This window comes from Buteo buteo, chromosome 4, assembly GCF_964188355.1.
Source record: "Buteo buteo chromosome 4, bButBut1.hap1.1, whole genome shotgun sequence".
NCBI lineage: Eukaryota > Metazoa > Chordata > Aves > Accipitriformes > Accipitridae > Buteo > Buteo buteo.
Window position 1 is genome coordinate 66469085 of NC_134174.1, and position 12054 is coordinate 66481138.

General features: G+C 38.1%; 1 protein-coding gene across 2 annotated transcripts; it reads left to right on the plus strand.

Annotated features, from left to right (window-relative positions):
* The first annotated feature begins 53 nt into the window (after window positions 1-53).
* Window positions 54-11893, plus strand: BCCIP (BRCA2 and CDKN1A interacting protein). Of its 2 annotated transcripts, XM_075026601.1 has the most exons (7): window positions 54-334; window positions 3596-3670; window positions 4357-4437; window positions 5567-5659; window positions 6200-6387; window positions 7739-7916; window positions 11474-11893. In XM_075026601.1, exons 1-7 carry the CDS (start codon window positions 191-193, stop codon window positions 11642-11644), a joined length of 930 nt encoding a protein of 309 aa, XP_074882702.1. In that variant the 5' UTR covers window positions 54-190; the 3' UTR covers window positions 11645-11893. The 2 variants fall into 2 exon arrangements, with proteins under 2 accessions (XP_074882702.1, XP_074882703.1); XM_075026602.1 differs by lacking the exon at window positions 3596-3670.
* Window positions 11894-12054: the final 161 nt, after the last annotated feature.

A 12054-nucleotide genomic window follows, 5' to 3' on the forward strand; every position in this document is an offset into this window, starting at 1 on the left:
CGCTGCTCCGGCCCTAGCCGAGGACCACAGCCCTCCCGCCGGGCCCTGCTGAGGCTGTCCGACCCGGCGCTCACCTAAAGGGCAGTGCCGGCAGCCGGCCCACCCGGAGCGGGCACCGCGCCTGCCCGCGGTCGCTCTCTCCGCCCGCGGCCTATTCCGGCTGTGGGGAGCGCCTGCGCGCCAAGGCAGCATGGCGACGCCGGCGAAGCGGAGGGCTCGGCCTCAGCCCCAACCCGCCGCCGGCGAGGAGGAGCGCGGCTCGGGGTCGGGCGAGTCGGACTCTGAGGAGGAGGAGGAAGAAGAAGAAGAGGAGGAGGAGGAGAGGATCGATGAGGTGAGGGGTCCTGCGCCCGCCTTCTCTCCCCTCAGGCTCCCTCGGTGCCCGCGCCCGCCATTCCTCCCCTCAGAGTCCCTCCGTGCCCCCCCCCCGGCCATCCCCTGCCCTCCTCCGGAGCCTTCCCCTCCTCTTTTGATCCACCGCCGCTAATATAAGTTTTAAAACGATAGAAACAAGCAGCCGGGCTCACGAAGCCGTGACTGGAAGCTGTTGGGAAGGCGCGGGGGGGTGTCCCCCTAAAGCCCCTTGCGAGTCACCCGTGGGTCGGGGGGGGGCCCAGCGTGTGGCCGTGGGTTCCGTTGCTGCGTTAAAAGTTGTGGAGGGTCTTAATTTTTTTTATTGCTTTCTTCTTTTTTTTAAATGTTGAAATCCCCGAGGCCGCAGTCAGTTGTACAGACTTGGCCTTTGCGTGTAGCTTGTCTGCGTCGTTCTTGTGTGGGACTGCAGGCAGCCGCTTGAAAATAATGCTTTCAACACAAAAGATTTGCTCTAATTTGCTTTTTGTGTAAGGGGCTGGGGCGGGGGGGAGGAGGGAGAAGAAAAAACACCAGACCTCACGGAAATCAAACATTAATTTCTTTTCTGAGCTTGCTCGCTCGCTCTCTATCTGCACCTGGACATATGTGAAAATGCATTATTTAATTGTGAAACACAACACTGAGGGAGGAGTCCCCCTTTCTAGGAAAGGAAGAGATATGCGCTGGCTTTGCACTCTTTTTAAAATCCTTGGGTGATAAGGCAATCTGTCATTTTCACAGGGCTTAAAAGGGCAGAAGAACAAAAGTATCTGTGGGTTTTAACTTACATTTCAAATTAAATACTTTGCTAACTTGATTGTCTTCACTAGGATTTCACTTTGAGTTAATTATCTTCCTTTTTCTTAGATGAAGCCTTAGTTACCTTATGTTAGCAAATAAAAAAAAATAAACCCTACCTTTTTTAAAAACTATGTCATGATAAAAAATGTAAATTTCATTGTGTTATCAGTCATACTAACATGATGGAAAAGCGCATTTACCATGTGCTAGAAATGTGTGCCATGTTAAATGGGTACTGACTTAGTTTGAGCTGACATATGTTTGTGAAGTTCTTGACTAGCGCTGCCAGTAGTTTTTGTACTGTTTGGTGTTTGTAAACTGATACAAGATGTTGCACTAGTGTCTAAACACTATGAAATTAAAGTTAATGGCAGTAATCCTTTTTTTTTTCCTTTTTTTTTTTTTTTTTTTGTGCTCAGCATTCCTGCATAATGTAGGTAGGACAGTGTTTTTTATTGTGGTGTTTGTGGATGAAGTTTCTTGAGTCTTCAGTGACAGGGGTTTTGAGGATGGTTGCTCTATGTCCTGCACTGGTGTGCACTAATGTGTTTTATTTGCAATTGTTTGTGCACTGGCTAAAATTTGCAGTATAACACTTGTTTTAAGTTAGTAGCCCAGATTTTGAGGATGATATATCATTATTACATCTATTTCAGTTTGGAAGTGTTGATATAAAGATGTGTTGACTTTCCCTCAATTCTTGTACAAGACATCAAGGTGTGCATTGCTAATATTAAAGAAATGTACTGAACGCTTATAACTGTACAAACTTAGAAATTTGTAAAGTCATATACTTGAAGGGCATTTGTTTCCCTGTAATTCTCAGCATTTTTGTTTTTGCCATATTAGCCTTTCCCTTCACCTTTTACCACTTCACGTGGAAAAAGGAAAATATCTTCTTTCATGTAGATGTGTTCTTCGTAGAAAGAAGCATGTGTAATTCTGTCAATCTGAGAACAATAATATGATTGCCAAGTAGGGCTTGGTTGTTAAGAAGGAGCTTTGCATACTACTGTATTGTTGTACATAGCAGAGTGTTGTTGCATGTAACAGCTTGCTTTGCAGGCTCTTGCTTTGCTTTGGGCGCAAGGCGGGGGACAAGAATAAAGTACACAGTAGCAAGACAGGACACACCAAAATATATGATGAGTCTTTATTTGCCTTTTTTTTTTTTTAACAGATGAAAGATGGAGGGTTTGTAAACTCTCATACCAGGCTGTTAATTTGGGTAGTGGAAAAGCCATGAAGCAAGACCAGTGTTAGAACATCTAGTGCTCCCATGGTTTATATCAATTTTATGGCTATGATTTGCACAGTGTTCAGAACCACTGTAAACTGTGTTTTGTTCAGAATTTACTGGCTTAATCATTCAGTGAGATCCTTGAATTTCAAAGCAGTCAAAAAGTTCCTGGATGCCAGGAGTGAATGCTGTATACACCAAAGATACAATCTGTTTTCTTATATAAGTAGCTTCTCAAGTAAATCATGTGCCCTCCTTGAGAAAGTCACTTACGTATTACTTCTATAGAGCATCCTTGCTTTACTAGCCCGTAAAAGAATATCTGAGTGTGTCACCCAATCTGTATTTTTTTTTTCCCCTCAAAATTGGTTGTATACCTGCTTTCTACATTGTAAATTGGCCTGTAAGGCCCTTCTCCCAGTGGACAATAAAGACCATGACCTCAGTATGGGACTGGAGAGAGTTCTGAGTCTTCATTGGTGACAAAAGTAAGGCTCAGTGGCTTAGATTGTTCAGAAAGTAGAATCCAAACCAGCAGTTGCAAGGCAAAGTAAATGTGGATGATCTCAAACGGTGGTTCACAGAAGAATAGGTAGGCAAAGCAGCCTTGGCAGGCAGTACTATTAATATAGAATACCAGCAGAAATGTTTGGTAGGTGCACAGCATTTGTTCTGGAAGGAGAAGCAGAAGTTCACAATCTGTTTTGCTGTGATGAGGTCTCATCCTTTGCCTACTGAGCAGATTTCCAGAGTGGGGTTAATGATACCATTAGGATTTGAGGAGTTAGCAGAAGTATGGTTTGGGGTGTAATTATTTAAATGTCTGCAGTAATCTTCATCTTTAGCCAAGGTGTTACACTCCAATCCTGCAGTTTTAAGAGTTTAACTGCCTGGATCAAGCCTCTCTGCAGTAAGAGTCTATGTGGCTATGGTAAACATAATTGTGTGAACCAGATTGCAGGAACAAAGCATTAAAAGTTTGTTCACAACACAGTTTTAAAAAGTTACTTTCATAGGTGCTCTCTAAAGATTACAGAAGAAATGATAACTGTAACAATTGCTGAGATTACTGAAAGATGGAAATAAGTTCCATTTCTGATGTTGACCATTACTTGTCTTCAAGTTTCTTATAGTTTAGCTTTGTTTTGATATAGCTTCTTGCCAGGTATGTTTGATATTCTCTATTTTACTTCTTCATAGGAAGTCAATATTGAATTTGAAGCACATTCCATATCAGACAATGACTTTAATGGGATAAAGAAATTACTACAACAGGTACTTTGACTTCTTGTTAGCTTGGTTGATATGTTCATTGATAAATAGTATCTAAAGAGTTACACAGAGTCATCAGTTCACATGATCTGTATTGATTCATAGTTTTACTGTTCTTCAGCTCAAGATGATTAGACAATTACAGCCACAAAGAACATATGTCTTCTAAACCATGGTTTTAAGAACTTTACCCAATGAACGGTAGGGCTGTTCTTCCACAGTGTGTATAATCTTTCTATTTTCATTGTGTTAGTTGCTGCCCAGAAAACCTCATTCAATGTTAATCAACTTCCTGGAGCGGTCTTTTTTTTAAAATTACAGCCCTTAGAAAACAGACAAACAAGTAATCTGTCTGTTCAACGTGGCAGCTTCCAGTCTTCTTTTGGATGTTTCTGTTGTAAACCTATGGTCAGCAAGCATTCAGATCATACCAAACTCAAAAGGATACCAGGTATGCAAAATGCCAGCTCGTGGAAGGTCAAGGAGCAAGTGCTTCAAGAAGCTGATTTTTAGTCTTTACAGTATTGTATTGAAGGAAGTTAAATAAACAAACTCACTAAATGGAAATTAAAAATGGAACAGAGTATTGTATAACAACTTAGAGAAATTACTGACTTTATTTTCTACTAAGTTGCCCATGATATATCATCAGGCCTAAAACTTCTTAATACTTGTTTCTTATTTTCCAGTTGTTTCTAAAAGCTCCTGTTAACACTGCTGAATTAACTGATATATTAATACAGCAGAATCATATTGGAAGTATTATCAAGGTAAGACAGAATTTACATTTGTAAATGAAGTACAACACTTTTTATGCTGAAATGACATCACAGACTTTCAGAAGGGGATCCTGTCTTTGTAATTTGTATGCTTTCTTGCTTTGACAATAATTCTTCTATGGGAGCTGGAATTTTCCATGCCTGCTTTCAGTCAAACAAGGAATTTGATTTATTTTTTTGGTTGATTTCTTTTTACATATGGAAAGCTGGATTTTGCTCTGAATTTTGGTGTGGTAGAGTAATAATGCTGAAAATGCTATGGAGAAGTTTGTTACTATCACCATAAGAAATAGGACCTTGTGATTTCCATACATTCTCAGGATGTACAGGGATGATAGTCCAAAAATATCCTGTATGCGGTTTCCTTTTGTGCAGAGTTCTTTGGGCCTAGGAAAGGATCCCGAAACGAGTCCTGAACAAGTTCTGCTATGGCAGTGGAGCACTCTGCAGAGGCTCCTGAGTTACTGCTGGCTGTTCAGTACTGTATAGAGCTCAAGATGTCATGGCCTCGTTGCTTTCAAACCCAAACAAGCTGCCCCCATGGCACAGTTGTGCTGTTGTACTGTGTTGCATGGTATCATTGCTATACTTTCCCTTTTTGTCCTGCGCCAACAGTTTTCCTGCCCAAGTTTAATACAATCCTTATATTACAACTGCATGACTCCCAGTTCTTTCCCTAAGTTTTTCATTGCAGAGTTTTGTTGAGCTTTTTGTTTCACTCTCTATCAAAGCTCTATTGCTCTGTGGTTTTAAAGACTTTGCAGGTTTATTTCCCTACGTTAGAAACTGAAGAAAATTGGTTTTGCTTAAGATATTGCCACCCCTTGTACCGAGATGCTGCTTATTATATGTGAGCTATCAAATTTTAGTGCCTTTCAAAAGATCCTGCTGTAGAAGATACATGACCTGGTGCTCTATATAGCTGACTCTAAGTACACAGAGACATTCAATGATGCAGCACTTTCATAACCGTAACCAGAATTTGTAGGTTGTGTGTTTGTACAGATTACCTAGGTGGTTGTCATCTGCTGAGCATCTTCTGGAAAGAAAAACATTTCTTGCTGCAGAGAGTCGAAATAGAATGTCAATATGAGTTGTTGCTTTTTCTTTCATTAAATAGCAAGCAGAAGTCCAGGAAGACAGTAGTGACGATGATGAAGATGATGATGAAGTCTTTGGTTTTATAAGCTGCTTAAACTTAACGGAAAGGAAGGTTGGTATTCCTCATTAACATCTAGACAGTAATAAGTGAGACTGCGTCCTGCCTTTCTGCCTTGTATAACAAGCCTAGACAACCGCATCAGGATTTTAAATTCCACCATGGAGGACTATGGTCTTAAAAGTTGCACATCACTTAGCTTTCTTTTGGATCTAGTCCTGTGTAATTTGCTGAAGGTGAAACATAAAGCAAAGAGTGGAAGAGAGTGTTAAAACTAGGTCTAAGAAGTAGTTCCAGGGTAACTGAGCTGTCAGCCTCTTGTATTTCTTCACTTTCACCTTTTGCAGCTTTTGAGGTTGCTGTTGAGTGTACTGGTGTTGCAGCTCCTAGCTGCATTCCTATCGGTTAAGAGCCTTTGTTTGCCCTCAGCTTCAGGGTTGGTAAATAATCTCAGAGAAATTGTACAGTGCTTTAGGGACTGCTTAAGGAAATTGCCAATAGGTCTGTAGAATATTCCCCTGAAGTCCACATTCACGGTTTTCTTGTGTAAATAATTGTTCTATAATATGGAGAAAATATACTTTTTGATTCTAGGGTACACAGTGTGCTGAACAAATCAAAGAGCTGATTCTAAGTCGGTGTGAGAAGAGCTGCGAACAGCATGTAGTTGAACAACTGAATAAACTCCTAAATGACAGTACTAAGCCTGTGGGTCTTCTGCTCAGTGAAAGATTCATTAACGTACCACCGCAGATTGCTCTGCCGATGCACCAGCAGCTTCAGTAAGTTTGTTTGGTTTTTTTTTGACAGGATGTTGAATAGTACTTTTTCTTCATATTTTTTTTTAAATCTTATGTATATAGAACTATGTTAAGACAGGTGATACTATAGGTGCGAGACATGAACAGAAAAAATTATTTTAATCTCGTGTAAGATCTTTAGTTGATTTTTTAATATTTAAATACCTTTAGGCTTTTCAAACTCTATACTTTAAGATACAGGAAATAATTTAAGAATATGTGCTGTTCTATTGCAGAAATAGCTGCACGTATATTGTAGTTTATCTTTGTATTGCAGATTATTTTCATCTTGATCTATGAAAATTTAAAAGTGAGAACTTTTTGTAGCATGCTGATAATGAGCAACTTGGATGTTTCTGCTCTTATGTTAATGCCTGGCTCTGGAATGGAAGATTTGGATTGAGGGACAGGCTTACAAGGTGGATGAGTTCTGGCCCATGAAAACCATATGCAGTGTTTTGATTAGTTTCAAGTAAATGAGTAAAGCAGGTTAGGTGCTGGTTGATCTCTACCAGTGCATGGATTTATATCATAGGCTGGGTGACAGTAAGTAAATAAATCCACTGAGATACAGCGTTACACTGTTTTAGTGCTGTGTTGAAAACCAGGAAATTATATTGGTTAAGGAACTCCAGTAATCAAATGAAGATTTTTTTTTTATTTTTTTTTTTCTTCTTTTCTTTCATGCGAGGTGAGAGTAGAAGTCAGGTTAAGTTAACTGCTATCATAGCTCATTTAAACAATAAAATAGACCATTAAGGAATTACTACCTTGATATGAAAGAAAACATGTAGATAGGGTTGGTCAGTAAAGTTTTTAGAGAAAGAAATAAGGTGCTTGATGGCTTAGCTTTGAGGTTTACCGCTAGTACAGCACTTGTCACAACTGAAATTGAGATCTCAGCCTCTTTGTCTTAAAGGGTTTGGAGAGTTGCAGTGACAACATGTTTAACACAAGGGTGGGCAAGAGTATTTTCTGGCTCTTAATTATAGTTCCTCATGGAAGTGGTAGTGTGATGCATTTTCAGGAGAGTTGCACTTAGAATCATTTCACAGACTCTCTACCATAAACAAGATTCTGGGAAAAAAGGGTTATATTGTGAGATGTGGAAAGACATCCATATTTTTATTGTTTTAAAGTGCAAATAGTATTTTTAAGTACTAGGAATGCATATGCAAAATTTTATTTTCTGAGACACTCAGAATAGGCTGCAATATGAATATCCTTTCAATACTAACACATTATAAGGTTTACTTACACACTTGTTGAGGGTTTAAATTGTGTATGTAAACGTAGTTTTAAATTGTATCTGTACACGTTTATTTATCTTTAGGAAAGAGTTGACTGAGGCACAGAGAACAAACAAACCTTGTGGAAAGTGCCACTACTATCTTCTTATCAGCAAGACCTTTACAGAAGCTACAAAGAGCAATTCTAAGAGGAGGGAAGGGAGAAATCAGCAGAAGGAGGAATTAATGTTTGCAAATGCAGAGGAAGAATTCTTTTATGAGGTAACACGTGATTCTTTTAATTTAAAATGTTTATTTTTCTTTGCATATCAGCAAAAAAGGTGTTTCACCTTAAATTCAAGGGGGTCTTTTAATAAGATATGGTCACATATCTTTTAAATTAAATCCAGCTTTTTTTAGAGTAGTGTTGAGAGTTGAGCAAGCAACCTATTTTTATGTATTGAACACAACACCTTTTGTATTTAGAGAACCGTGGAGAGGTGTGCCATCCCTAAGTCCAAATTATTAAATTAATCCTCTGTATCGGCATGAATTTACTAATATGTTATTTGTATCAGGTCACAATTAATCTGACTATAAGATGGTATGGCATAGACCACCTGTGGCAGCGTTACTACGTGATAGGGCCTCCAGTGCTATGAGAATAATGGAAAAATTCAAAGAATACCTGAAATAAGCAGAGACTTTAGGGGAAAGGTCAGGTGTTACTTTGTCTTGAGGCCAGTGTCTTGGCCTCAAAGAATTAACAAACTTCATCTCTTTACTCATATAGCAATGCTGAAGAGATTGAATTGAATGTAATAATTGTCAGACTTGTTGAAATACTGTGAATGGAATGTCCACATTTTTAGGATGAACAAGTGGTAATAAATCTGGATGTTGAATTTAGCAGCATGTCCCAGGACTTCTGAGTTTACGAAAGTTTGAAATTCCTTTTGTTTGGGGAACAGTGCAGTTGTCTTCTTTAATCTGAATAATAAGAAATGTGACAGACTTGTTAAATTGCTGTCTCAGCTGAACAGGGAAGACTGTGGGTGTGTGAATTGCAGGAAGTGCAGGTTAGCTTGAATATCTGTCAGTAAGATTCAAGCTGACGTGATTTACATTGCAAACATTTAAGAGTGGCAGCTCAAACTACAGGTAGTAACTTGCAAGGGTGCTCTAACTTAATCATGTGTCACATCTTTAAGCACTTGGAAGAATAAGATTAAAAAAATGCAGAGGAATCTCTCTCGTTACAGTCTTGATCAGCATCTGCAATGCATGTTAATGCTTAAATACACAGATCTCTTTTCCTTCCCTCTACATAGTTAGTCCTGTGTCAGAAAAAAACAGCTGTTGAGGCTTTATTTGGATTTGGTGATGCAGTTAAATGCATTTGTCTTGAGATCTCTTCCCAAGAAACTTAACAGATGCAAAGCTCTGCATTTGTGTCATTGTTGGTTATATGTGGAAAGCTGATTTATCTGTTTTGTTTCGGATACCTGTTACTTTCAAAAAATGCTCAGAATAAAAAAACTTTTGAAGATCCAAACAACTAGCTATCACTTTGCTTTTCTGTCTCTATTCTACTCAGGACAGGTGTATTAATAAAAAGTGCTAAAACACTAAGATGAAAATATTATTTCCTATTTCCTAAGGCAACCTGTCTACACAATTCTGCTGGTCCCAAGCCAGATCAGGCAAGGGGAAGATGCAGGAAATTAAATTTAAAATGTACTTTGAAATGCAAAGAAGTTTTCATTGTTCTTTATTTTTTTTCAAAGCTTTAAAAATATTATTCTACAATATTATTGCTTTGTCAGGAGACTATTATTTTTCATTTCTGGCAGTGCCTACAGGATAAAGTACTTGCACATGCATCATATGGTTAATGGCAAAGGTTCCTGTATGTAATCATTCATGACATTGTCTGTTAGAGGCTATGATATGGCTGGAACTTTATTTCTTGGGAAGAAGAAAAATATAAGTGGGTGAATTCATTGTTGGCTATAGGGAATACTGTTGTAGCCTCTATGCAGTAACAGTTTGGGATTTTCTTTTTGTGTTCCTGCCACAGCAGCTTTACCAACTGAACTTGAACTCTATATAAACATGTTACTGAAAAACTGAAGGGGAGAAGCCTGTGATGCCCATGTGTCCATGGGTGTTATGTTCTAGAAGGCCTATTTTGTATTTATCTTGGTTTTGTTATTTTGAGTGGCATTTTAAAGACTAATTGTGTGCTTTTATCTAAATTGCAATAATTTTCAACTCAAGTGAATAGATTCAAACTGAACATGCTTTTCTTTTCAACAGTCTTCCTAGTATTTTTAACATTCATTTTAAACATTATGGAGGATATTAGATTAAGTGGGTCTCTGTACTTAATAATGTATATGCGTTAAATTAGTGTTGGAGTGTATATCCTCCCTGATTACATATAACATTAATTAGATTGCCATAAAATAGTATTAAATGCAGTGAGGCGGACACTTAGAGCCCTATAAAACAGAGAGAAGCCTTTTTGCAGTTGTCAGTTCCCTGTGCTTTATTCTGTTCCTTAAAATGTTATTGAGGGAGTAGAAGAAAAGCTCTATTATAACCTGACTTGGAATTGATTAAAGGTTTAGGGCCTCCATTGCTCAAATTGTTTGTTCTTGCACAAAGCCACCCAAATTATGTGGTGGTTCTTCCAAAATTAAATTTACAACCTTGAGATACTGTTAGTAAATAGCAAGCCTAAAAGGAGGCTGGATCTTAACTTTCCTTGCAAAGGGAAGAGGTTAGATGAGTTTTTCTGCTTAGGAGTTGAGTTGATACTTTTTAATCTGACTTGTGTGGGAACTAGGAACATTTGTTAGGTCTAAGTTTTTCTTATCCATCAGGCATTTTGTCTAGGAAAGCTAACAAATAGGGACTATTCTATCTGTATGCCTTATATATCACTGAAAAGAAATAATACACGTTATGGATACCTACCTATTTGAAGAAGCATCCTTTATCAATGTGTCTTTCAGTGGCTCCAGCCATCTAGAGACTTTCCAAGAGCTTTTTGAAATTCTGCTCAGAATTCGTATTAGTGCCCATCCCCTTAATATTTAATTTCTACTGGCAAAGAGGGGATTACTGTATGGCATATTCTTACAGATACATTAATTTTGGGGACTCTGAGCAGTTTTAGAGTTGGCCATGAGAAGAGCAGAGCCTATTCATTGCTACAGGCCTGCCACATGTTGCCTACACCAAGCTATCATCTTTAATGCAGGCTCTCTTCTTCGTGCACTCTTCTCGCTGTTCCTTTTACCTGGGTTTTGGCTGATCTGCTAATTCTCAAAATTACACAGCTAATGGTTTGCTCTTGTTCCAGGGTTGAAAGTCTGTTAAGAACCTGATATTCCTGTTACTGGTCAATGATCCGTGCTAGTTGGCACAATAGCTTCTGAGGGTTGGCATTTCTTAATGTGATAACATGGAATGAAATGCTGTCTTAAAACCATCTAAAATGAGGCACACTAAGCATATAAAGGGGGCATTGATTTTTTTTTTTTTTTTTTTTTTTTTCCCCTCTTAGGTCTTTTTTCTGATACCAAACTATAAAGATAGCAATCATTTTAGAATTTCAATATGAATGATATAAATTCTGTGAAAAGCAAATAGTTTGAAACACTTAATAGTGGATTCTCTTCTAGGTTTTTTTTCGTGGACCTTTTGAGAGGGAAGAAAATAACTTCTTCATAAGCATGTGCATAATAGAGTCGTTTTTACTTTGTTTAGATGATGTCATTTTCATGCTAATTAAAAATTTTTGTCCTAATGCATTTATTTCTGTTGTTTAGAAAGCCCTTCTGAAGTTCAGCTACTCTGTGCAAGAGGAAAGTGACACCTGTTTGGGCGGCAAATGGTCCTTTGATGATGTACCAATGAAACCTTTGCGGACTGTTATGATAGTTCCAGCTGATGGAATTAATGTAATTATGGATAAACTCAAAGACTATCTCTCACTCTGAACTTTCCTATAAACACCATTTTTTATAAAGCAGCCATGCAGAACTCTGATTTCACAATGTTTTCAGAAGACTGCTATTGAGTTAATGGTTTTGTACTGCTCAAATGCGTCCTCTGTACACTCAGAAGACAAGTAGGTGGTACAATTAAAAATATCCATCAGATTAATATTTTTAAATATTTTATCTTACTGTGCTTTGGTATCATCATTAAGCGGTCAATAAAACCCCAATGTTACAAGAAAACTTGAAGATCTGCTCAATATGTTTTTAAACAAATCTAAATCATATATTTTTGTTACTAAATAATGCATGCAATTCCTTTTGTTGAGAAAAGTGCTTTTTCTATGTTTCTTCTGTTAAATATGTTTATGTCAAAAGTTTGAAATAATTACATGGGTTAAGATGGGGAT

What these genes read in the sequence shown, in the direction of transcription:
- BCCIP (XM_075026601.1), top strand. Translation starts at nt 191, where the DNA reads ATGGCGACGCCGGCGAAGCGGAGGGCTCGGCCTCAGCCCCAACCCGCC. An exon ending in AGGAGGAGAGGATCGATGAG is followed by an intron (nt 335 to 3,595) that starts GTGAGGGGTCCT and finishes ACTTCTTCATAG; the next exon opens with GAAGTCAATATTGAATTTGA. An exon ending in TAAAGAAATTACTACAACAG is followed by an intron (nt 3,671 to 4,356) that starts GTACTTTGACTT and finishes CTTATTTTCCAG; the next exon opens with TTGTTTCTAAAAGCTCCTGT.